The 27,214-nt window shown below is 46.7% G+C and overlaps 1 protein-coding gene across 1 annotated transcript in view; it reads right to left on the bottom strand.

The window, feature by feature from the left end:
* Positions 1 to 389: 389 nt before the first annotated feature.
* Positions 390 to 27,214, bottom strand: part of LOC137677098 (probable global transcription activator SNF2L2) — a 132,063-nt gene continuing 105,238 nt past the window's right edge. Inside the window, exons 21-28 of the mRNA XM_068424281.1 lie at positions 22,694 to 22,780; positions 21,766 to 21,812; positions 14,002 to 14,168; positions 13,003 to 13,166; positions 4,955 to 5,182; positions 2,394 to 2,561; positions 1,119 to 1,565; positions 390 to 461 (exon numbers count right to left, since the gene is read on the bottom strand). Of these exons, the coding sequence (XP_068280382.1) occupies positions 390 to 461; positions 1,119 to 1,565; positions 2,394 to 2,561; positions 4,955 to 5,182; positions 13,003 to 13,166; positions 14,002 to 14,168; positions 21,766 to 21,812; positions 22,694 to 22,780 (1,380 nt within the window). The remainder of the gene's footprint in view (positions 462 to 1,118; positions 1,566 to 2,393; positions 2,562 to 4,954; positions 5,183 to 13,002; positions 13,167 to 14,001; positions 14,169 to 21,765; positions 21,813 to 22,693; positions 22,781 to 27,214) is intronic.

Here is a 27,214-nt window from a genome sequence, read left to right as displayed (position 1 = left end):
TGCAAGCTGGAACACAGGAGGTTCCACATAAATATGAGGGAAAACTTCTTTACAGTGAGGGTAACTGAACACTGGAACAGGCTGCCCAGAGAGGTTGGGGAGTCTCCTCTGGAGACATTCAAAACCCACCTGGATGCCTTCCTGTGTGATATGGTCTAGGCAATCCTGCTCTGGCAGGGGGATTCGACTAGATGATCTTTCGAGGTCCCTTCCAATCCCTAACATTCTGTGATTCTGTGATTCTGTGATGTCGTGCAGGACAGTATCAAATGCTTTGCAGAAGTCCAGGTAGATGACATCAGTCGCTCTTCCCTTATCCACCAGCTCTGTAACCCATCATAGAAGGCCACCAAATTTGTCAGGCATGATTTTCCCTTAGTGAGGCCATGTTAGCTGTCACCAATCACCTCCTTGATTTCCATGTGCCTCGGTATAGTTTCCAAGAGGATCTGCTCCATGATCTTGCCAGGCACAGAGGTGAGACTCACTGGCCTGTAGTCCCCCGGGTCTTCCTTTTTTCCCTTCTTGAAGACGGGGGTTATGTTTTCCCTTTTCCAGTCAGTCAGAACTTCACCAGACTGCCACGACTTCTCAGAAATGATGGATAGCGGCTTAGCGACTTCATCCGCCAGTTCCCTCAGGACCCATGGATGCACCTCATCAGGTCCCATGGACTTGTGCACCTTCAGGTTCCTTAGATGGTCTCAAACCTGATCTTCTCCTACAGTGGGCGGTTCGTCATCCTTCCAGTCCCTGCCTCTGCCTTCTGCGACTTGGGTGGTGAGGCTAGAGCTCTTGCCGGTGAAGAATGAGGCAAAAAAGTCGTTGAGTACCTCAGCCTTCTCCATATCCCGGGTAACCAGGTCTCCCCTTTCCTTCCGGAGAGGGCCCACCTTTTCCCTAGTCTTCCTTTTATCACTGACATACCTGTAGAAGCTTTTCTTGTTGCCCTTCACATCCCTGGCCAGATTTAATTCCATCAGCACTTTAGCTTTCCTAACCTGGTCCCTGGCTGCTACCTGCACTTGCTTCCACCCTCTTTAGGCTTCCTTCTTGTGTCAGAGTTTATCCAGGAGCTCCTTGTTCCTCCATGCAGGCCTCCTGGCGTTTTTGCCTGCCTTCCTCTTTGTTGGGATGCATCGCTCCTGAGCCTGGCGGAGGTGATCCTTGAATACTAGACAGTTTTCTTCGTCCCCTCTTCCCTCCAGGGCTTTATCCCAAGGGACTCTGCCAAGCCGTTCCCTGAGGAGGCCAAAGTCTGCTCTCCTGAAGGCCAGGGTGGTGAGATTGCTGTGCGCCCTCCTCGCTGCCCTATGGATCTTGAACTCCACTATTTCATGGTCACTGCAGCCAAGGCTGCCCTTGAGCTTCCCATTCCCCAACAGCCCCTCCTTGTTGGTGAGAACAAGGTCCAGCATGGCACCTCTCCTCATCGGCTCCTCTATCACTTGGAGAAAGAAGTTGTCATCCACGCATTCCAGGAACCTCCTGGATTGCTTGTGCCCAGCTGCGTTGTCCTTCCAAAAGATATCGGGGTGGTTGAAGTCCCCCATGAGGACCCGGGCCTGTGAACGTGAGGCTACATCTATCTGTCTGCAGAGGGCCTCATCCGCTTGGCCATCCTGGCTAGGTGGCCTGTAGCAGGCGCCCAGTATAATGTCTCCCATCCCTGCCCTCCCTTTAATCCTGACCCATAAGCTCTCCCGTTGGCTCCTCCTCCATCCCCAGGCAGAGCTCCCAGCACTCAAACTGGTCATTGACATAAAGCGCAACACCCCCTCCTCGTCTCCCCTGCCTGTCCTTCCTAAAAAGCCTATATCCCTCCATCCCAACACTCCAGTCATCAGAGTCATCCCACCATGTCTCCGTGATGCCAATAAGGTTGTAGCCTTGCAGGTATGTGCATGTCTCTAGCTCCTCTTGCTTGTTCCGCATGCTCTGTGCATTTGCATAGAGGCATTTCAGCTGGGCCCCCGACGAAGCTGACTTACTGCCTGAAATTCCTTTCCGCTGCTCTTCCGGCGCTCTCCTGCCAACCTGCCATCCTTCTCCAGTCTCTGGGCACCTATTGCTGGCCCTGGCATTGGACTGGCTGAATTGGGATGGACTGAGTTTCCCCTCCCCTGGCAAATCTAGTTTAAAGCCCTCTTTACCAGCTTGGCCAGCCTATGACCCAAGATGGCCTTCCCCTTCTCTGACAGATGGACCCCGTCGGCTGCCAGAAGATCAGGCTTCTTGAAATGAGTCCCGTGGTCTAAGTAGTCAAACCCCTGGCTGTGGCACCAGTCCTGTAGCCATGTGTTGATTTGCCTAATTTGACTGTCTCTTTTAGTCCCCTTCCCTTTGACGGGGAGGATGGATGAGAAAACTACCTGGGCCCCAGAGTCCTTTACCACTGCTCCCAGGGCTCTGTAGTCCTCCTTGATATGCCTCGGACTGCTCTTAGCTCTATCACTGGTGCCCACGTTAAACAGCAGCAGCGGGTAATAGTCCGTGGGCTGTACTAGGCTCGGTAGTCTCTCTGTAACATCCCTGATGCGAGCCCCCGGTAAGCAGCACACCTCTAGAGAGAGCGCATCAGGTCGGCAGATGGGCGCCTCTGTGCCTCTCAGTAGAGAGTCACCTACCACTATCACCCGTCACTTTTTCTTGGTAGCACTGGTCGTTATATGGGGAGCACACTGGGCAACACTTACAAATACCTTAGGGGTGGGTGTCAAGGGGATGGGGCCAGACTCTTCTCAGTGGTGCCCAGTGACAGGACAAGGGGCAATGGGCACAAGCTGAAACATGGGAAGTTCCATCTGAATATGAGGAGGAACTTCTTTCCTTTGAGGGTGCCAGAGCACTGGAACAGGCTGGCCAGGGAGGGTGGGGAGTCTCCTTCTCTGGAGATATTCAAAACCCGCCTGGATACGACCCTGTGCAACGTGCTCTGGGTGACCCTGTGTCCTGGTTTGGCCTAAACCAGGCCGATTTTCCTTTCAGTGATTTTTTACTTTCAGCTAAGTCTCCTCTAAGTAACTGCACTTTCTGAAACTAACTGCATGTTTTTGCAGACAGTGTCTGCTTCCAGGACTGATAACGCTCGAAGTTTGTAGTTATCACTGAGGCACCGGTAGGGATGTTGTGCAGAAAGGCTCTTGCTGTACTTGTTCTTGAGAGAAAACCAAGGTCACTGCTGAATTCCTCACTGCTTACGAGTAAAGAGCCGAAGGGGGGTCGCAGCTGCAGGGGGGAGCGGACAGGGCAGGTGACCCAAAATTGACCAACGAGGGTATTCCATCCCATACACGTCATTCTCGGTATAAAGCGGGGGGATCACGAGGGTCTCGCTCTCTTTCTGCTATGGCCGGTGTCCAAGGAGGACTCCGTCTGTTTTCCTGCTGCCCCCGATCCCGATCCGTGCGTTCCTGAATCCAGCTCTCGACCGTCGCTAGGCCCAGCCTGGGCCTTCCCGGAGCCTGCCCTGCAGTGCCGGTGGTGACATGGCTGACTTCAGGGGAGCTCAATCTTGGTTTTGTATATATATTTGTATATATTTGATTATTTCTATTATTGTTATTATACTCTTTTTCATTATTATAGTTTATTCAAACTGTTTTAACTTTCCAACCCGGAAGCCTCTCTCCCTTTTCCCTTTCCCTTTCCCTTCAGGTGGGGGGGGAGGGTTAACAGAGAGCGTCTGCCACAGGTTTAATAGCCGGCCCAGCTTTAAACCATGACACCCTGCTTTGGCAGGGGGTTGGAGTGGATGATCTCCAGAGGTCCCTTCCAACACTTAACCATTCTGTGATTCTGTGATTCTGTGGGCTGCCTTACTGGGCTCCAGCATCTCTCCTGATGCAGCGGGTCTTTCCTCCTCAGACTGCAGAGGACTGAAGCAGTTCTGCAAGGGCACCTCAGTCTTCGGGGGAAGTCTCTTCCTCCTGCTAGTCCTTGCCTTTGCATCCTTCCATTCCTCTGCAGTTTTATCCCCCCTTCCTTCCGTGTGTGCCACTGGGGGGTTCTGCAGGGGCACCCTAGGCTTTGGGGGAAGTCTCTTCCTCCTGCTGGTTCTTGCCTTTATATCTGGTCATACTGGTCATACTACTATCTACCTATCTACTGGTCATAGGACCACAAGATAATTTGGGTTGGAAGGGTCCTCAGTAGGTCATCTAGTCCAACTTCCTCCTCAAAGCAGGGTCAGCTATGACATTGGACCAGGTTGCTCAGGGCTTTATGCTCCTCTGAGCACAGCCTCTAAATGTACCTCCTTTGCACCATTTGCAAGCTTTTGCCTCTGCAGGGTCTCTGAAGACAATCTCCTGCCCATCCTCCTCCATGCTACACAGCTGTATTGGGAGCCTTGTGCAAGACATTGTATTCGAGGAGTCAGGGATCTTGAACAGGCTGTCTGCTCTATTGGGGCTCTTACTTAGGGCTTGAGAAGCCTATACATTATTAATATAATCTGTAACTTACAATATATCTTTGGTAAAGGTAAACTGTATGTGGATCAAGGGGTGGAATGTAGATATCCTGACCGAGAAACCGTTGCACATTTAGGAGTTAGTGATCCACATAACAGTTAATGGGAGTAGGCCCAGGCCTGTGCTGCGCTGCACGTACATCTTGGCTTTCAGGCCTGTGTTGTGTTGCACAAATTCCTCGGCCACAGGATAAACTCAGCCAGCTCATTGTAACAGAGGAATCTGCAGGCAGCTCCCACTTGGTACGGGCAACTACGCCACCTGCATGGCCTCGCCTTTATCTAACAGTGCAACAACAAGTTCTCATGAGAATATCCTTTAGGAACAGAGTTGTTTTCTTTTATGGAAATTATATAATAGCTTGCAGTCTCAAGCAGTCCCAAGCTGCGCTCAAACTGCACTCTCGCCTACCAGTTATATAGCTGCTTCCCAAGCACCAACTGAAACATCTTCTCTTTGATTGTTTTTAACTGCCTTACCTCATTTTCTTCCTCATGTTCTAATATAGCCTGTAGAAAAGCCCTCCGCTCATGGCTTGAAGATTTCTGATCAAACATTCCAGCCTGAATAACTTTTTGATCTACATTCAGTTTATACTTTGCAGCAGCGAGTATCTTCTCCTCCACGCTGTTCACAGTGCACAGTCGCAGGACTCGAACCTCGTTCTGCTGACCAATTCGATGAGCTCGGTCTTGGGCCTGCAAGTCCTATTAGGCAAAGAATATGGAATGATGCATAACATAACTGTGCTACACAAATCGCTCCCTGCTTAAAGGACACTGTAATGTTGGGTTTTATTAGCGCGACAAAAAGAAGTGCTCAAGCTACAGTCCACCACAATTCATCTAGCTCATTCCTAATTATCCTCCTTCTTGGGAGTTCATCAGGCCCAGGCAGGCAAACTGGAGGGAAAAAAATACGTGCATGCTCTGTACAATGCAGTATGTCTAACACTTCTTGAAAGCATGTGCAGTAAGTGACCATGATAGGCCAAAGTATGTAATTCTTCTCTGCCACTCAGAGTTCACGGCCTTTCGGGCCAGAGAGGAACCCTGAAGTAAAGCAACTCTCTAGTCCAGGTACAAGAACAGAGGCGACGATATAACTAGGTATATATTATAAAGTCCGGATATAAACCTGTGTATCTAAAGCAAACCGCTATTTCTAAATATCTTAAATGCATTAGTAATTTTATGTATTGGGTCTGGCTAGAATGGAGTTAACTTGCTTCATACCAGCCTGTTGGGGGCTTGTCCGGAATGGTGCTGTGATATGGATTTGTCACCAAAAGTGTGTTGATAACGCAGCAATGTTTTGGTTATTGCTGAACAGTGCTTGCGCAGCGTCAAGGCCTTCTCTGTTTCTCACTCTGCCCCCCCAGGGAGTAGGCTGAGGGTGGACAAGGAGTTGGGGGGGGACATAGCTGAGACAGCTGACCTGAATTGGCCAAAGTGATATTCCATGCCATATAATGTCATGTTCAGCAATAAAACCTGGGCAGAGTGTGTGTGTGGGGGGGGGGGAGGGGGAGCATGTATATGTGTCTTGGCTTCCAATGTAGAGTAGAGTAGAGTAGAGTAGAATAGAATAGAATAGAATAGAATAGAATAGAATAGAATAGAATAGAATAGAATAGTTCAGTTGGAAGGGACCTACAACAACCATCTAGTCCAACTGCCTGACCACTTCAGGGATGACCAAAAATTAAAGCATATTATTAAGGGCATTGTCCAAATGCCTCTTGAACACTGACAGGCTTGGGGCATCAACCATCTCTCTAGGAAGCCGGTTCCAGCGTTTGACCACCCTCTCAGTAAAGAAATGCTTCGTAATATCTAGTCTGAACTTCCTCTGACACAGCTTTGAACCATCCCCACGCGTCCTGGCACTGGATACCAGGGAGAAGAGATCAGCACCTCCCTCTCCACTTCCCTTCCTCAGGAAGCTGTTGAGAGCAATGAGGTCACCCCTCAGCCTCCTTTTCTCCAAACTAGACAAACCCAGAGTCCTCAGCCGCTCCTCACAGGACATGCCTTCCAGCCCTTTCACCAGCTTTGTTAGAATCATAGAATCGTTTCAGTTATAAAGGACCTTTAAGATCATCGAGTCCAACCATTAACCCAGCACTGCCAAGCCCACCACTAAGCCATGTCCCTAAGCACCACATCTACTCGTCTTTTAAATCCCTCCAGGGATGGTGACTCCACCACTGCCCGGGCAGCCTGTTCCACTGTTTGATAACCCTTTCCGTGAAGGAATTTTTCCTGATATCCAACCTAAACTTCCCCTGGCGCAACTCGAGGCCGTTTCCTCTCGTCCTATCGCTTGTTACCTGGGAGAAGAGACTAACACCCTCCTCGCTACAACCTCCTTTCAGGTAGTTGCAGAGAGCGATAAGGTCTCCCCTCAGCCTCCTTTTCTCCAGGCTAAACACCCCCAGGTCCCTCAGCCGCTCCTCATCACACTTGTGCTCCAGACCCTTCACCAGCTTCGTTGCCCTTCTCTGGACTCGCTCCAGCACCTCAAGGTCTTTCTTGTAATAAGGGGCCCAAAACTGAACACAGGATTCGAGGTGCCGCCTCACCAGTGCCGAGTACAGAGGGACGAGCACTTCCCTTGTCCTGCTGGCCACACTATTTCTGATACAAGCCAGGATGCTGTTGGCCTTCTTGGCCACCTGGGCACACTGCTGCCTTACATTCAGCCGGGCATCGACCAACACCCCCAGGTCCTTTTCCACCAGGCAGCTTTCCAGCCACTCTTCCCCAAGCCTGTAGCGTTGCATGGGGTTGTTGTGCCCCAAGTGCAGGACCCGACACTTGGCCTTGTTGAACCTCATACAATTGGCCTCGGCCCATCCATCCAGCCTGTCCAGATCCCTCTGCAGAGCCTTCCTGCCCTCAAGCAGATCAACACTCCCACCCAACTTGGTGTCATCTGCGAACTTACTGAGGGTGCACTCGATCCCCTCATCCAGACCATTGATAAAGATATTGAACAGAACTGTCCCCAACACTGAGCCCTGGGGAACATCACTTGTGACCAGCTGCCAGCTGGATTTAACTCCATTCGCGACAACTCTTTGGTCCCGGCCACCCAGCCAGTATTTTACCCAGCAAAGCGTACACCCGTCCAAGCCATGAGCAGTCAGTTTCTCCAGGAGAATGCTGTGGGAAACGGTGTCAAAGGCCTTACTAAAAAGTCCAGGTACACAACATCCACAGCCTTTCCTCTATCCAGTAAGCGGGTCACCTGGGTCATAGAAGGAGATGGGGTTCCTCAAGCAGGAGCTGCCTTTCATAAACCCATGCTGACTGGGCCTGATCGCCTGGTTGTCGTGTACATGCCCCATGATGGCACTCAAGATGATCTGCTCCATAATCTTCCCTGGCACCGAGGTCAGACTGACAGGCCTGTAGTTCCCCGGATCCTCCTTCCGGCCCTTCTTGTAGATGGGCGTCACATTTGCTGACTTTCAGTCACCTGGGACCCCCTCGGTTAGCCAGGACTGCTGATAAATGATGGAGAGTGGCTTGGTGAGCACTTCCACCAGCTCCCTCAGTACCCTTGGGTGGATCCCATCGGGCCCCAGAGATTTGTGTGTCTAAGCGGTGTAGCAGGTCACTAACCATTTCCCCGTGGATTATGGGGGCTTCATTCTGCTCCCCGTCCCTGTCCTCCAGCTCAGGGGGCTGGGTACCCGGAGAAACAAGTCATCTTACTACTAAAGACTGAGGCAAAGGCGGCATTAAGCACATGGGCCTTTTCACATCCTCTGTCACTATGTTTCCCCCCCGCATCCAATAAAGGATGGAGATTCTCCTTGGCCCTCCTCTTGTGGCTAATGTATTTATAGAAACATTTTTTATTGCCTTTTACGGCAGTGGCCAGATTAAGTTCTAGCTGGGCTTTGGCCCTTCTAATTTTCTCCCTGCAAAGCCTCACAACATCCTTGTAGTCCTCCTGCGTCACCTGCCCCTTCTTCCAAAGGTCATAAACTCTCCTTTTTTCCCTGAGTTCCAGCCAAAGCTCTCTGTTCAGCCAGGCCGGTCTTCTTCCCCACCGGCTCATCTTTTGGCACATGGGGACGGCCTGCTCCTGTGCCTTTAAGATTTCTTTCTTGAAGAGCGTCCATCCATCCTGGACCCCTTTGCCCTTCAGGACTGCCTCCCAAGGGACTCTGTCAACCAGGCTCCTAAACAGGCCACAGTCTGCCCTCCGGAAGTCCAAGGTAGCAGTTCTGCTGACCCCCTTCCTTACTTCTCCAAGAATCGAAAACTCTATCATTTCATGATCTCTATGCCCGAGACGGCCTCTAACCATCGCATCACTGATGAGTCCTTCCCTGTTTGCAAACAAGAGGTCCAGCGGGGCGCCTTCCCTAGTTGCCTCACTCACCAGCTGTGTCAGGAAGTTATCATCTCCCACACACTCCAGGAACATCCAAGACTGTTTCCTCTCTGCTGTATTGTATGTCCAGCAGACATCCGGTAAGTTAAAGTCCCCGACGAGAACAAGGGCTTCTTGTTGCCCACCTCTGGAAGCATTCAAGGACCTTAACATCCTTCTTAAATTGTGGGGCCCAGAACGGCACACAGTACTCAAGGTGAGGCCGCACCAACACTAAATACAGTGGGATAATTACCTATTTTGACCGGCTGGTTATGCTGTGTTTAATGCACCCCAGAATGCAGTTTGCCCTCTCTGCTGCCAGGGCACACTGCTGACTCCTATTGAGCCTCCTGTCAACCAGCACCCCCCAGATCCCTTCTGCAGGGCTGCTCTCCAGCCACTCCTCTCCCAATCTATACTTGTGACCGGCATTACTCCAACTGAGGTTCAGAATCCGGCATTTGTTCTCGTTAAATTTCATGCCATTGGTTGCCCAATGCTCCAGTCTATCTAGATCCCCCTGCAAGGCCTCTTGACCCTTGAGAGAGTCAACAGCACCTCCCAGTTCAGTATCATCAGCAAACTTGCTAAGGGTGCATTCAACTCCTGCATCCAGATCATTGATAAAAATATCAAACAGAACTGGCCTTGAACCCTAAGGAACACCACTGGTGACTGGTCACCTGCCACATGTAGCCCCTTTGAGCCCTGCCCTTCAGCCAGTTCTTCACCTAGCGCACCATGTACCTGCTCATCCCACAGTTGGACAACTTGTCCAGAAGGATGCTGTGAGGGACAGTAGGAAAAGCCTTACTAAAATCCAGAAAAACTGCATCCACCGCCTTCCCTTCATCCACTAGGTGGGTGACCTTATCGTAGAAGGATATCAAATTAGCTAAACAGGACTTTCCCTTTGTGAACCCATGTTGGCTGTGCCTGATGATTGCATTGCCCTTCAAATGCCTTTCAGTAGCACCCCATTATGATCTTCTCCATAATTTTTTCCAGGTACTGAGGTTAGACTAACAGGTCTGTAGTTTCCTGGGTCTTCCCTCACGCCCTTCTTTTAAATTGGAGTAACGTTGGCTAGCTTCCAGTCAGCGGGGACCTCCCCAGACTCCCAAGACCTTTGGTAGATGATTGGGAGGGGTCCTGCTCTAATGTTCACTAGCTCCTTCAATACTCTGGGGTGAATCCCATCAGGCCCCATGAGCTTGCGAACATTCAGCTGATACAGCTGGTCCCTTACAATTTCGGTGACCAGAAATGGAAAGGCACTGTTCCTGCAGTCGTGGTCCTCCAACTCATAGGACCGGGCAGCCCAAGGTCTATCATTGATATTAAAGACTGAAGCAAAAAAAGCATTGAATGCCTCCACTACTTCTTCATCCCTATTTGTCAGGTGACCATCTTCATCAAGTATTGGTCCAATGTTTTCCTTGGACCTCCTCTTACTATTGACATACATAAAAAAGCCTTGTTGTCTGACACAACACTGGCCAGTTTCAACTCTAGTTGAGCTTTAGCCTTTCACGTCTTCTCCCTGCATAGGCGAACCATGGCTTTGTACTCTTCCTGTGAAGCCTGACCTTGCTTCCAGAGATCATACAATTTCTTTTTCCTCCTGAGTTCCAAGAGAAGTTTCCTGTTCAGCCAAGCTGGTCTTCTGCCCTGCTTGCTTGCTTGACTTGCGACACCATGGGATTGCCTGCTCCCGTGCTTCTAAAAGGTGGTTCTTAAAGACTGACCAGCACTCGTGGACTCCTAAGCCCTCAAAAGCAGATTCCCAGAGGACACTGCTAAGTAGCTCCCTGAGTAGCTTAAAGTTTGCTCTCTTGAAATGCAGGGTAGCAACTCTGCTGTCCTTTTTTCTCATTACACGGAAAATTTTAAACTCAGCCATTTCATGATCACTGTGGCCAAGACAGCCACCTACCATCACATCTCCCACCAGTCCTCCTCTATTCACAAACAACAAGTCTATGAGGGCATCTTTCCTAGTTGGCTCACTGAGTACTTGTGACAGGAAGTTTTCTTCCACAAACTTCAGGAATTTCCCAGGCTTGCTTGTCACATCAGTATGGCATTCCCAGTTGATGTCTGGGAAGTTGAAATCTCCCATAAGGACAAGGTCTACCGATCTAGAGATTTCTCCTAATTGCCTATAGAATAACTCATCAGTGCTAACATCCTGGCTGGGTGATCGATAGTAGACACCCACAACGACATCTGCTTTGTTTTCCATCCCCCTAATCCTCACTCAGAGGCTCTCAAACACATCATCCCTAACTGTGAGGGCTGTACAATCAAACCTCTCCCTTACATACAGGGCACCTCCTCCACTTCGCCTGCCCTGTCTATCCCTCCTGAACAGCCTGTAGCCCTCCATCCCAGCACTCCAGTTGTGGGACTCGTTCCACTAAGTCTCACTAATACCAATGACATCACAGCTCTGGGAATGGACCAACGCTTCCAGTTCATCCTGTTTGTTTCTCATCCTGCATGCATTGGTGTACAGGCATTTCAAATGTGCTCCTAAGCCCTCAGTGCTCTCTGGAGCAGAGTAGATGCCCCCATTAGCATCGCCAGCCTCAGGCGATGCCATGCCAGCCCTTGGCTTACTTTCAGCTCTCCTGATGGTATCCCCTTCCCCCACTGATTCTAGTTTAAAGCCCTCTCAATCAGTCCTGCCAGCTTACGAGCAAAGATGTGTTTCCCCCATCAATTCAGGTGGATCCCGTCATGGCCCAGCATACCCTGTGTTTCAGAGACTCTTCCATGGTTATAGAAACCAAAGTTCTGGCAGAGGCACCAGTCCTGGAGCCAAGTATTGATGTCTTGGGCACGCCTGTTTCTTCCAATGTCTCTTTTATATCTTTCCTTCACTTATTAAACTGTCTTTATCTCAACCCAGGACTTTTCACCCTTTTGGCCTTCTGATTCTCTCCCCCATTCTGCTAAGGGGCTAGTAAGCAAGTGACTGTGTGGGTGCTTAGCTGCTGGCCGGGGTCAACCCACCACAATGTGGGACACCAAAAAGGACTGTGGTGGGTTGACCCCGGACAATGGCCAAGCACCCACACAGCCACTCGCTCACTCCCCTCTCCCACGGGATGGGGAGAAAATAGAAGGAAAGTGAGAAGAATGGTTGATCAAAATAAAGACAGTTTAATGGGTGAAGCAAAATCTGTGCGCGCAAGTAAAGCGAAAGAAGGAATTTATTTACTATTTCCTTTTGGCAGGCAGATGTCCAGCCACTTCCTGGAAAGCAGGACCTCAGCACACATAACGGTTGCTTGGGAAGACAAACGCCATGACCACAAACGTCCCCACTTCCTCCTCCTTTCCTTGAGCTTTTATTGCTGAGCACGATGTCATATGGTATGGAATATCCCTTTGGTCAGTCTGGGTCAGCTCTCCTGGCTGTGTCACCTCCCGGCTTCTTGCCCACCCCCAGTCTACTTGTTGGTGGGACAGAGTAGGAAAAATCAAAAGCCTCGCGGCTGTGCAAGGACTGTTCAGCAACAGCCAAAACACTGGTGCATGCATTATCAACACTGGTTTGGCCACAAATCCAAAATACAGCACCATATGGGCTGCTATGAAGAAAATTAACTCCATCCCAGCCAGACCCAGTATAGACTCTAGTCCAGGTACAAGAACAGAGGCAACAATATAGCCGGTTATATATATAATATAATCTAGCTACAGACCTGTGTATCTATCTCAAGCAGATCACTATTCCTGAGAATCTTAAATGCATTAGCAGTCTTAGGAATTATTTCATCTGCTGCATGAGCTTTTAACTTTGAATGGAGAGTCATTTATTAGTGCCTTATGATTAAAGGGCGAACAAAGTTATACCAATGAAACAGAAAATGCAGACTCTAAGACTCTAACTTTGAGGATTCCCTGACACTCAGAAAAACTACATACGCAGACACAGTATCACTTTACCAATTTAAAACAAAACACTACTTGATTGTAGCAGTTTGCCTTACCAATTTTTCTCAAATCAGCATTTTATGATATACTTCAATTTCACTGTCAATCTTTCCAAATTAAAACACAAAGCCTAAAAAAAAGCACAAACAATTATTTCCATATTACATGAAGATAATTAAATAAAAATAACCTGATGAGGATTCCAATCACTATCAAAGATTATAACAGTGTCAGCAGCCTGGAGGTTCAAGCCCAGCCCTCCTGCCCTTGTACTCAGCAAGAAGATGAAGTACTGTGAGCCAGGTTCATTAAACTTCTTCAGCAGGGCAGCTCGATCCTCTGATTTTGTTGTACCTGAGAAGAAATTAAAAAAGAAATAAAAAGAAACCCTATGACAAAGATTTTCTACTGAAATAATTTAAAAGCAATCTTAGTTGTTTAAGGCACATGTGGAAGGGAAATTTTAGCTCACTTGTTCTTTGCCATCTCAGCTATATTTTCTATAATATAGACGCAAACACTAACCATGGATGTTTCAGCCAACTGTCTGTAGCACTTGGGAGGAGGGGGTCTCAAACTTTTCTTTTAAGTAGGCTTGACATTTCAAAAGGGGACTTTGAAAAGATGCAACTATCTATTTGACAACATTTTATGGCTGACAAGTTTCAATAGATGCTATACACATGCAAAATGGAGCTTCAGTTTTGATTAAGGCCTTATGAGCACTCACAGAATCTAAATATTTTTAAAACTATGTGTGTACACAAACATAGATTTATTAACGTTTCACTATTGGCCTTAAAAAATCAAGATTAATATCAAGGGAACAAAAATTCTTAAAAGATCCCATTCAAAACACAATGGTGTCGACAGGGAAGGGGGAGAAAGCAGAGAATTCAACCACGATAAAAGGCCTACACAAAGCTCTAAGTAACAACTAAGCACTGTACACATTGACAACAAGGTGAATTTCCTGTACTTTGACAATCAGTTTTTGCTGATCAGCTTGGCCTGACCCTCTGCTTTTTTTATCTTTTTACATCTCTGCCTGTAGCTGAAGACAGGCAGAAGTTTGATATTTTTATTCACATGTCCATACACATATAGTACAGAGGAGGAAGTTTTTCTACTACATAGTCAAATTGCTGAACCAGAAAAACGCTCCCAAATTTATTTTCATTCAGCTTACCATCAAGACGTAAGTAAAGGAAATTTCGAAATGCAAAATAGTCCTCCATAATGGTCATGAGTGATGTCATTTGACAGAAAAGAAGCACACGGTGGTTAGTGGCTCGCAACTTAGGTAAAATACGATCAAGTAGTTCAAATTTCCCTGAGGCCCGATAAAGCTCAGCTCTGTTTAAGAGGAAAAAACACAATAAATGCCATGACAAGCCTGCTTTTAGAAGAGTTTTTAATAATGCATTCTAATTACGATTGTGTCATATCATAATGGATAGATTCCTTTACTCAAAGGAAAACAAAACTGATAGTACTTTTCTTTCTTTAAAACTGTTTATGATGTTGATTAAAATAAGGGAAAAAACCCATGTGAACTGCATCTATGTATTTATTTGTTAGAAAAGGGTTCCTCCTCCCAAATATAAGAATCCTGTGGACTCTCAAGCACATCAAATATCTTCCTTTATGAGCCCAATAATTTTTTTTCATTATTTCTCAAAACAAGCATTATTTCTGAAGTACATAAGCATTTTATTGGTTTAGGTGCTCTCCCACGGGATCTGCTTTCAATCAGCATCTACTGGAGCCACTAGTTATATTCATCAAGTGTATGCTAGAATTGATTACTTTTCTACTCACTACTTTGCACGTGAAAGCAAAGGAGTCCAGACCAGACTAGTTTATATACAGAAACAATGGGAAAAGTTTGATAGTAGACATATTATTTTATTGTATACACTTATAACTGTCTTGAACTATCTTTATGTGCTCTGATTACTAATCTTCTGTCTTCTGTGCCATCAAGATAAGTTGCAAAACAGACTGAGCACTAGGTCTGTACACAAAGATATTTAAGCCAAAAATCAGAAAGAGAATAACAAAGGTGGCTAAACGAGTAGGACAACCATATAGTTTAGAAAATCAAATTACACATAACTCTCCTCTAACTCTAAATCTGTAGCCTTAAAATATAATTCATCATTAGGAACTGTATACTCAGTCCACAAGATACAAGGCCTTCTGAGATGTATACATATATAATTGCTATGCAAAAGGCCAAACTGTTTAAGAGACAGATGGTCTCGTATACTAATAAAGAAAAAAAGACATTGCTGACACCTAAACAGGAAGGGAGCCATGTGGAGGATACACACAACCTCCTCTATCCCTTGCTCAGAGTAAGACGGAAACCATTTCTAGCTAGTTGGACAGAAGTGTTGAGAACAAATTTAAATCTATTTATTTTTTTTATCTAAGCAATGGAAAAAGTGCTAACATAACTTTAATTTGGAATAAATTAAAAAGGAAGAGTAGAAGAGGGCGAGAGTGAGCGAAATGAAACCCCCTACTGAAATCCCTAAAGAGTCTCCACAATAAATTTCAGATAGTGTCTTTGTTGTTTAAAAAAAAAAAAGGAAGGGACGGAGGGAGGCAGGCAAGCAGACAGGAAGGATAGGCAGGAGGGAAGGCAGGCAGGCAGGCAGGCATTGGTTTGTCTGCATGAAGACAGGCTTTATTATTCAGTATATTGACATGCAGTGTGATAATCATCTTTCCCTATTTTCCTGAGACAGACAGAGGGGCAGAAAAGCTTCACATAACACTTTTAATACCAGCATCTTTTGGTTCAGGTATGGATCCTGTGCCTCTCTGTCCTCCTATAAAAGGGCATAGAGGACAAAGGAACCGGGATTTTCCTTCAGGTCCCTCCCAAACTGAAGTCCATGATAATGAAAAACTGATGAGAAGATGAGATATATCACAGGGCTGCTGTGGTTGCCTGCTGGGATTTGCCCCTGATCAGCAAATCATCTGGACATGAATAGTCTTCCGTGCTCTTAAATACCCTTCTATTACATCAGGTCACTCTCAAAACTTTTTGATAGTGGGGAAAGTCCCTGGGTAGAGCATCCTGTTACCACCTAGGTTTCATTGAGAATCTGAAATGTCTTCTTCGACAAGGGAAGGGGAGATTCCTAATGTGAAAGTATGAATCCAACAGATGGAAATCTGTAAACAGTCTTGAGCTTGGAGACATGGAATGATGGAGTCAAGTGTTATAAATAATTTAGGATGATATATGCACTTGGATTTTAGGATAGGAAAAACACACTTCCTTCTTGTACAGAATGAGAAAAAATGCCAAAACATTCTGTTAACCCTGAAATATCTTCTGTAACTTCTAAATGAGATCATTGCCATGTGCAGACTCTAACGATTGATCCTTGAAATGGACATAGTAGATGTGGAATGAGGCAGTATCTCTTCTCCTTCCACTGGGTATCACTAAGAACAGTCTGGCTCCAGCTTCTTTACTCCTCCTATGAGGTATTTAGACGCTTTGATAAGATGCCCCCCCTCATAGCCATCTCTTCTCCAAGCTAAACAGTCCCAGCTCTAAGCTTCTCCTCATATGACAGATGCTCTTGTGGAAGCAAAATAGTTAATGCCTCATAGGCCTTTGCAGGCCTCACTAGTTAAAAAACATTTGCAGCTAATGGTCTCACCAGTGAGCAAGATTTCATTAACAGAGGAGTGAATTATTCGTAAAAGGATATACTGTCTAGACCCTCCTTATCTGAAGAAGTCCAATCACTGTTGTTATTTACCATATCCTGCTTATCTGACACAGTTTTGGTGGAGAACCTGGTTGTATAACCTAAAAGGTATATAAACTCTGTAACTGCCCCATTTGCACAGGATTCATATCAGCAGAGTCTCTCACTGCTGCTCTGTGTTCGCTCTACAGCTATAATAATAAACTGCTTCTGTTCCGTGTGCTGGTTTTGGCTGGGATAGAGTTAATTTAGCTGGGATAGAGTTAATTTTCTTCACAGTAGCCACTATGGGGCTATGTTTTGGATTTGTGCTGAAAACAGTGTTGATAGCACAGGGATGTTTTCATTATTGCTGAGCAGTGCTTGCACAGAGTCAAGGCCTTTTCTGCTTCTCACACCACCCCACCAGTGAGTAGGCTGGGGGTGCACAAGAAGCTGGGAGGGGACACAGCTGGGACAGGTGACCCCAATTGACCAAAGGGATATTCCACACCACGTGACATCATGCTCAGCATATAAAGCTGGGGGGAAGAAGAAGGAAGGGGGGGACATTTGGAGTGATGGCATTTGCCTTCCCAAGTAACCGTTACGTGTGATGGAGCCCTGCTTTCCTGGAGATGGCTGAACACCTGCCTGCCGATGGGAAGTGTGAATGAATTCCTTGTTTTGCTTTGCTTGTGTGCGCAGCTTTTGCTTTACCTATTAAACTGTCTTTATCTCAACCCACGAGTTTTCTCACTTTTACCCTTCCGATTCTCTCCCCCATCTCACTGTGTAGTGCTTAGTTGCCAGCTGGGGTTAAACCACAACATTCTGACCTGATCTAGTAATTCCAGTTATTCCATGACACTCCAAACCTTCAGTCATCTTTGTGGCCCTTTGCTGGACTCACTCCAATATCCCCGTGTCTGTCTTGTACTGGGGAGCCCAAAACTGGATACAGTACTTGAGATGCGGCCTCAGCAGTGCTGAGTAGAGAGGAAGGATCTCCCCCCTCGACCTGCTGGCAATGCTCTCCCTAATGCAGCCCAGCTGTTGCCCTTCTTTGCCATAAGAGTGCACTGGTGGCTCATGGTCAGATTCTTGTCCACCAGGTCCCTCAGGTCCTTTTCTGCAGAGCTGCTTTCCAGCTGGTCAGCCCCCAGCCTGTACTGGTGCATGGGTTTATTCCATACTAGGTGCAGGATATGACATTTCCCTTTGTTGAACTGCCTATTTCTCCAGCCTGTTGAGGTCCCTTTGAATGTCAGCACAACCACCTGGTGTATCAGCCACTCCTCCCAATTCTCAATTCTCTTCTGCAGACTTGCTGAGAGTGCACTCTGTCCCAAGATCCAGGTCAGAAAAGAAGAGGTCAAACAGTATGGGCCCCAGTATTGACCCCTGGGGGACACCACTAGTGACTGGCCTCCAGCTGGACTTCGTGCCTTTTGCTGTTGATATACCTGCAGAAGCCTTTCTTGTTGCCCCTCCCATCCCTCTCCAGATTCAAATCTAGATGGGCTTTGGCTTTCCTAACCGCATCCCTGTATGCTTGGACAGTGTCTCTATATTCCTCCTGGGTCACCTGTCCCTGATTCCACCTCCTGTATGCTTCCTTTTTATGTTTGAATTTACTCAGGAGCTCCTTGTGCATCCATACTTCCTGCCACCTGTGCTTGACTTGCTGCATGTTGGGATGGACCATTCTTGAGCCGGGAGAAGGTGATCCCTGAATATCAACTGGCTCTCCTGGACCCCCCTCTGCTTTCTAGGACTGTCTCCCATGGGATTCTTCCAAGCAGATCCCTGAAAAAGCCAAAGTCTGCTCTCCTGAAGTCTAGGGCTATGATCCTGCTATTTGCCTTGTTTCCTCCTCTCAGGATCCTGAACTCCACGATCTCATGGTCACTACAGTCAAGACTGGCCCAACCAGTCCTTCCTTGTTTGGAGGTATTCAGGTCCAGCAGAGCGCCTCCCCTCATTGGCTTCTTGATCACTTGTGTCAGGAAGCGATCAGCAAAACACTCCATAAACCTCCAGGATTGCTTATGCCCTACTGTCTTGTCCTTCCAGCAGATAGCGAGGGTGGTTAAAGTTCCCCATGACAACCAGGGCCTGCAAATATGAAGCTTCTAGCCTTTTCCATCATGGGAGTCTCCATTTGCCACTCCAATGAGTACAGACTCTGGTTGCTCTTTCTGTGCAGGTGGGGGTTCAGGCTCTTGGTTCTGCAGGGTGTTTGAGAAGATCCTTTCCATCTCTTTTTTCATCATCCTTTTTGCTGCTCATTGATATTGAAATACTGGAGCAAGTCCAGAGGTGGGCCACCAAAATGCTCAGGGGACTGGAGCACATGACATAGAAGAAAAGGTTAAGAGCACTGGATTTGTTCAGTCTAGATAAGAGAAGGCTCAGAGAAACCTTATTGCTTGTCTACAACTGCCTAATGGGAGGATACAGTGAAGAATCTTCTCAGAGCTGCACAGTAATAGGACAAGAGGCAACAGATACAAGTTGGAACATGGGAAATTCTGATAAGATATTAGGAAAAATATTTTTTACCATGAGGGTGGTCAAATACTAGAATTGGTTGCCCAGTGAGGCTGTATAATCTGCATCCTTGGAGGTGTTCAAGACTTAACCGGACAAGTCCATGAGCAACCTGACCTGCTTTGCATAGAGGTTAGACTAGGTGACCTCCGGAGTTCTCTTCCAACCTAAATTATTCTATGATGCTAACCTTTTTTAACATGGTCTTTATCAAAAATGTATACGTCAAGAGAACCTGTAAGCAAATGAGCCAGGACTTGCTGTCAAGACATCTTTGAAGTCTAATAGTTCTTTATGGAAATTACTGACATAGCCTTTGAACAATTAAGAATTGGGTACAAGTATCACTGAAGTATCAGTTTAATCATTTTATGTAAATATAATAACGTTAAAGGTTACACAAAGTTTTTGAAAAGCAAAATATTAGTAGTTTAGTAATAAACTTAAAATTTTGTTATGACAAGGTTCATTTGCACCCTCAGTAAGTTTGCAAACGATACCAAGTTGGGTGGGAGTGTTGATCTGCTGGAGGGTAGGAAGGCTCTGCAGAGGGATCTGGACAGGCTGGATCGATGGGCCGAGGCCAGCTGTATGAGGTTCAACAAGGCCAAGTGTCGGGTCCTGCACTTGGGGCACAACAACCCCATGCAGCGCTACAGGCTGGGGGAAGAGTGGCTGGAAAGCTGCCTGGTGGAAAAGGACCTGGGGGTGCTGATCGACAGCCGGCTGAATGTAAGGCAGCAGTGTGCCCAGGTGGCCAAGAAGGCCAACAGCATCCTGGCTTGTGTCAGCAATAGTGTGGCCAGCAGGACTAGGGAAATGATCGTCCTCCTGTACTCAGCACTGGTGAGGTGGCACCTCGCATACGGTGTTCAGTTTTGGGACCCTCACGCGAAGAAAGACACTGAGGTGCTGGAGCGAGTCCAGAGAAGGGCAATGAAGCTGGTGAAGGGTCTGGAGCACAAGTGTGATGAGGAGCAGCTGAGGGACCTGGGGGGGTTTAGCCTGGAGAAAAGGAGGCTGAGGGGAGACCTTCTCGCTCTCTACAACTACCTGAAAGGAGGGTGTAGCGAGGTGGGGGTCGGTCTCTTCTCCCAGGTAACAAGTGATAGGACGAGAGGAAACGGTCTCAAGTTGTGCCAGGGGAGGTTTAGATTGTATATTAGGAAAAATGTCTTCACGGAAAGGGTTGTCAAGCAGTGGAACAGGCTGCCCAGGGCAGTGGTGGAGTCACCATCCCTGGAGGGATTTAAAAGATGTGTAGATGTGGTGCTTAGGGACGTGGTTTAGTGGTGGGCTTGGCAGTGCTGGGTTAACGGTTGGACTTGATGATCTTAAAGGTCTTTTCCAACCAAAACAATTATTCTATGATTCTATGATTTAAATTGCTGACAAAAAAATTGAGTGGAGAGATACCAATAATCTAATTGCAAGTGTAATAAGAAAACATACCCCCCATAAAATCAGAGGTGGATTAAGGCTAACTGGAAATCATTCCTAGCCCAATACTTGAATGAGCCACAATAACAGAGGAATTTAAACGTTTTTCCGTTAGAGAAAGTTTGCTCATATTTCCCTAATTTGAATGGGAATAAAAACAAAGAGGAGATAAATTAAAGCTGAGAAATGGTACTGTAACAAATAATAATAAATCACAGATATGAAAACACCAGGTTCCTCTGTAAGGAAGTTTTGATAATCATAGAATCATAGAACAGCCCAGGTTGGAAGGGACCTCGAAAGATCATCTGGTCCAACCTTTCATGGGAAAGGGAGCCTAGATGATATTATCTAGCACCCTGTCCAATTGCATCTTGAAAACCTCCAGTGACAGGGACTCTACCACGTCCCTGGAGAGGTTGTTCCAGTGAATGATTGTTCTTACTGTAAAAAATTTCTTTCTTATGTCGAGATGAAACCTCTCCCAGTGCAACTTGTACCCGTTGCCCCTTGTCTTCTCCATGTGACATAACGTCTCATGCCATTGCAGTTGGGCAAAGGTGTCAATCTTGTCCCTAATTTAGCAAGGACTAGCGTACAGTTATCAAAAAATAAACAAGAACCCTGCATGTGATCACCATAATTCTTCCTTTTGTGATGGGAAAGAAAAAAGAAAAAAGACTCTTGTTACAACAGGAATAAAAGCTTTCTGAAGAACCAGCAATCATTTCCACCATGTTCAGCCATTGCCCAAGGACTGGAAGTTTTGTGAAAGAAAGGATCCTATAACTTGGTATGATGTTAATGAAAATAATGGAAATCCATCTTCAAAATTCTCCTAACCATTCTCTGGTTTAGCCGAATGCTTCTTTTCAAAGTACAAGCCTACTTTAAATCAGATAAAAACTTTCTTGCTTTGACATTAGTCACTCAGCAGGGCTTCAGCATCAGTCAAGGACAAGACTGGAGTCCGGAAGATTCTAATTACCATCCAGCTATAAAAGCAACTTTAAACTGCCATTTCGGAGAGGAAACATCCCTTGAAGTAAGAAGCAGTCCCTTAGGCTGGGGGACTATGGGAAGAGTTTTAAGCTAGTTAGGTCCCTTCTAAAGCATGTTATTTCTATAGCTGATTAGATTTATCTTAGAAGCTAATTAGTTGTTGAGATCATATAGCTTTTGGAAACAAGATATGATACAATAGTTTCATTGCAGCATATATGAAGAAGATAAAGATTTACCCATTGATGACACCATTTGAGTAGCCTAAATGTTCAGCGAAGGATTCCTGCAGAATTATAAGCAATAAACAGAATATTAGATACAGTCTATACAGTGGCCAAAATTATGCATCCCTATATCAAGAAATTATATGAATGGGGTTTGAGTCCCATTACACTCATACCCTTGGAATTTGCCTCGTGGCACAAGTACTCTAATGTTTTCCTGCTACTGCTTTATTTAAAATGCATGGCTTGTAGGAATAATTTCTCTCTATGCTTTTTATCAGATTACAAATAGAGTAGAACCTAATTAATTTGCACTGATTACTGGGAGACCCATTTGCAAAATACTGAATTTCACAAGTTAATAAGCAAGTGAGCAAACAATAAAAAACACAATAATATACCACAGGAGATACTTGTTCATTTCTTTGTATATTGTAGCTACATTTTAGTTAGCTTTAGCTCAGTAATGAGAAATGCTACACAGTAAACAAAACTTTGCTGAAAAAAAGGAGGGGTATGGAGGGGGGGCAATTTTTGATAGATATTCTAAAAGATTAGCAGTCTGCTAGATAGCAAAGCTCTACTATATGTTCTACTATATGGCATTTTAAACTGATATCTCTATTTTAAAAATTAGTTTTATTTTAAGCACAGGTAGTGGCAAGTTGATATGGAACATCTTAAACTCAGAAGACTATATTTTTTAAAGATGGTGCCTCGAAAAGAAAAAATGCTGTAAGAGTGAATTTAAGACTGCGGATAAAAATCTGGTGACTGTTCCATTTCTTCACTTATACAGAGGAACGGAATGAGTTTCAAAAATGTGTTCTTTCCAGCACAAGTGTTGTTGCCAAAGATGTTCCCTCCCGCGCTAGCAGTTTTTGACTATGTTAGCCACCTGAATAAAAAAGGCCCCCAAAATCAAACATGACAGACTTACCTCAATATGTTGAAACATATACGGGTGATTGCATATCTTTCTCAATTGCATGATTGTGTTCATAAGAGTTTTTGCCCCACCTTTTCCCTAGGGAAGCAAACAACACAAATCATATTATGAAACCCATTTCCTAGCTTGTTAATGAAGCTTTTGAAACTCAATTTCAAAAGGAGACATAAAAATACTTCTACCCCAAAGCAGAACATCATGAAATAAAAATACCTGAAGTTGCGAAATAAGGTGCAGTTATCTGGCTGCTGAAGTTAAAATATCATGAGAATGATCCAAAAAGACAAGATCAACAACTTCCGAGTAACCTGGAAAGTGTACTGCATCTCATATCTGCCTATAGCAGTCACAATAAGCACTTACTGCTTATTTCTACTGCTTATTTATGAAACCATGTAAACTGTAAACAGTAAAATATTATCAGGTGTCCCACTAAGCTGGGATGGTTACAATCTAATTATCACTGATGAATACATTTGGTAACACCATATTAAGATTGACTAACACTTCTCACTTTAAGGTCCCATTTTGATTTGCTATAACTTTGTGAAGCTGTTACCAGAGTTGGCACAATTTCCAAACTCACTATGTCACTCAGGAGAAATGATTTAAAAATGATTTAAAAATATCTCAGCTTGGTTAGCATTCAAGGACTGCTTCTTCCGAGCTCAAGATCAGAGCATCCCAAGAGGTAGGAAGTCAAGGAAGGGTACCAGGAGACCTGCATGGTTAAACAGGGAACTGCTGGGCAAACTCAAGTGGAAGAAGAGGGTGTACAGATCATGGAAGGAGGGGCTGGCCACTTGGGAGGAATATAAGTCTGTTGTCAGAGGATGTAGGGAGGCAACTAGGAAAGCTAAGGCCTCCTTGGAATTAAACCTTGCGAGAGAGGTCAAGGACAACAGAAAGGGCTTCTTCAAATACATTGCAGGTAAAGCCAACACTAGAGGCAATGTAGGCCCACTGATGAATGAGGTGGGGGCCCTGGAGACAGAGGATAAAAAGAAGGCGGAGTTACTGAATGCCTTCTTTGCCTCTGTCTATACTGCTGGAGGCTGTCCTGAGGAGCCCCGGACCCCTGCGGCCCCAGAGGAAGTCAGGATAGAGGAGGAATCTGTCTTGGTTGATGAGGGCTGGGTCAGGGACCAATTAAGCAGTCTGGACATCCATAAATCCATGGGCCCTGATGGGATGCACCCGCGGGTGCTGAGGGAGCTGGCGGAAGTCATTGCTAGGCCACTCTCCATCATCTTTGCTAAGTCGTGGGCAACGGGAGAGGTGCCTGAGGACTGGAGGAAAGCGAATGTCACTCCAGTCTTCAAAAAGGGCAAGAAGGAGGACCCGGGTAACTATAGACCGGTCAGCCTCACCTCCATCCCCGGAAAGGTGATGGAACAACTTGTTCTTGGTGCTGTCTCTAGGCACATCAAGGATAGGGGGATCATTAGGGGCACTCAGCATGGCTTCACCAAGGGGAAGTCATGCTTAACCAACTTGACAGCCTTTTATGAGGACATAACCCGGTGGACAGACGATGGTAAAGCTGTGGATGTGGTCTATCTCGATTTCAGTAAAGCGTTTGACACAGTCTCCCACAGCATCCTCGCAGCTAAACTGAGGAAGTGTGGTCTGGATGATCGGGTAGTGAGGTGGATTGTGAACTGGCTGAAGGAAAGAAGCCAGAGAGTGGTGGTCAATGGGACAGAGTCCAGTTGGAGGCCTGTGTCTAGCGGAGTCCCTCAAGGGTCGGTACTGGGACCAGTACTATTCAATATATTCATTAATGACTTGGATGAGGGAATAGAGTGCACTGTCAGCAAGTTCGCTGATGACACCAAACTGGGAGGAGCGGCTGACACACCGGAAGGCTGCGCAGCCATTCAGAGAGACCTGGACAGGCTGGAGAGTTGGGCGGGGAGAAATTTAATGAAATATAACAAGGGCAAGTGTAGAGTCCTGCATCTGGGCAAGAACAACCCCATGTACCAGTACAAGTTGGGGACAGACCTGTTGGAGAGCAGCGTAGGGGAAAGGGACCTGGGGGTCCTAGTGGACCACAGGATGACCATGAGCCAGCAGTCTGCCCTTGTGGCCAAGAAGGCCAATGGCATCCTGGGGTGTATTAGAAGGGGTGTGGTCAGCAGGTCAAGAGAGGTTCTCCTCCCCCTCTACTCTGCCCTGGTGAGGCCGCATCTGGAATATTGTGTCCAGTTCTGGGCCCCTCAGTTCAAGAAGGACAGGGAACTGCTAGAGAGAGTCCAGCGCAGAGCCACGAAGATGATTAAGGGAGTGGAACATCTCCCTTATGAGGAGAGGCTGAGGGAGCTGGGTCTCTTTAGCTTGGAGAAGAGGAGACTGAGGGGGGACCTCATTAATGTTTATAAATATGTAAAGGGCAAGTGTCATGAGGATGGAGCCAGGCTCTTCTCAGTGACATCCCTTGACAGGACAAGGGGCAATGGGTGCAAGCTGGAACACAGGAGGTTCCACTTAAATATGAGGAAAAACTTCTTTACGGTGAGGGTGACCGAACACTGGAACAGGCTGCCCAGAGAGGTTGTGGAGTCTCCTTCTCTGGAGACATTCAAAACCCGCCTGGACGCGTTCCTGTGTGATATGGTCTAGGCAATCCTGCCCCGGCAGGGGGATTGGACTAGATGATCTTTCGAGGTCCTTTCCAATCCCTATCATTCTGTGATTCTGTGATTCTGTGAAAACAATTCAGACATTTCCAGGAATGAGATTGTATTGGGTTTGCGTGGCAGGGTTTTGGTAGTGGTAGGGGCTACAGGGGTGGCTTCTGTGAGAAGCTGCTAGAAGCTTCCCCTACGTCCAATAGAGCCAATGCCAGCCGGCTCCAAGACGGACCCACTGCTGGCCAAAGCTGAGCCAATCAGCGACGGTGGTAGCGCCTCTGTGATAACATATTTAAAAAGAGGGGGAAAAAACTGCGCAACGGCCGGCAGTTGCAGTCGGAGAGAGGTGTGAGAATATGTGAGAGAAACAACTCTGCAGACACCAAGGTCAGGGAAGAAGGAGGGGGAGGAGGTGCTCCAGGCACAGGAGAGGATTCCCCTGCAGCCCAGGGTGAAGACCATGGTGAAGCAGGCTGTCTCCCTGCAGCCCATGGAGGTTAATGGTGGAGCAGATATCCACCTGCAGCCTGTGGAGGACCCCACATCGGAGTAGGTGGATGCCCAAAGGAGGCTGCGACCCCGTGGGAAGCCCACACTGGATCAGGCTCCTGGCAGGACCTGTGACCCCGTGGAGAGAGGAGCCCATGCTGGAGCAGGTTTGCTGGCAGGACTTGTGACCTCGTGGGGGACCCATGCTGGAGCAGTCTGCTCCTGAAGGACTGCACCCCGGGGAAGAGACCCATGCTGGAGCAGTTTGTGAAGAACTGCAGCCTGTGGGAAGGACCCACACTGGAGAAGTTCATGAAGGACTGTCTCCCGTGGGAGGGACCCCACGCTGGAGCAGGGGAAGAATGTGAGGAGTCCTCCCCCTGAGGAGGAAGGAGCGGCAGAAACAACGTGTGATGAACTGACCGCAACCCCCATTCCCCGTCCCCCTGCGCCGCTCGGAGGGAGGAGGTAGAGAATTCAGGAGTGAAATTAAGTCCAGGAAGAAGGGAGGGGTGGGGGGAAGGAGTTTTAAGATTTGGTTTTATTTCTCATTACCCTTCTCTGATTTGATTGGTAATAAATTAAACTAATTTCCCCAAGTCAAATCTGTTTTGCCCGTGACGGTAATCGCTGAGTGATGTCTCCCTGTCCTTATCTTGACCCACAAGCCTTTTGTTATATTTTCTCTCCCCTGTCCAGTTGAGGAAGGGGAGTGAGAGAGTGGCTTTGGTGGGCACCTGGTGTCCAGCCAGGATCAATCCACCATAGAGATTAGGAAAAATTACATCATGTGATCATTTTATATTCTGGTAAATTCATCTCTGAAAGGGAACTGACATTTGATTGGGGGTGGTCCACATGTCAAAGTCTACTGTTGATCCCTTGAAAGTCTATCTCTATATAATATAAAGTCTATCTCTATCTCTCTTTCTATATTGAAAGGAACAGGGTGTAAGATAGGCAGCGTTGAGGTGGACATAAGCCTGCTGAGGTTGACTGGGAACAGGGAATGAGGGCATAGAGATGACTGAACTCTATTTAGTTGAGTAAGGTGACTGCACACAAATCTTGAGTCAGAGGAAGTGCAACAGGAATGTCTGTGCCAGGAAACTGGGCCTAGTTAGGCACAGAGAACTGAACTAGCAGAAGACGTTGGGGTAAGGAAGAAAATAGACTGAACATGGACTAGTCAAAGTGGTTATGGTAAAAAGCATCACAGTCAGGTCAGGAATAGGGGGAGATGAGCAGGAGGGACAACATCCATTCAAGTACCCTCTCTCCAGATCTCAGAGAAAATTGAAGACTCCTCAGTCTCACTGCTCTTCTGTCATCAAATATGTATTAAACCCTCAACCACATCAAATGTTGTATTGTAAAAGGCAACTAC

This window comes from Nyctibius grandis (genome assembly GCF_013368605.1).
Source record: "Nyctibius grandis isolate bNycGra1 chromosome W unlocalized genomic scaffold, bNycGra1.pri SUPER_W_unloc_1, whole genome shotgun sequence".
NCBI classification, from domain to species: domain Eukaryota; kingdom Metazoa; phylum Chordata; class Aves; order Nyctibiiformes; family Nyctibiidae; genus Nyctibius; species Nyctibius grandis.
Note: the sequence above shows the minus strand (reverse complement) of the source record. Positions and strands in the feature narration are given on the sequence as shown.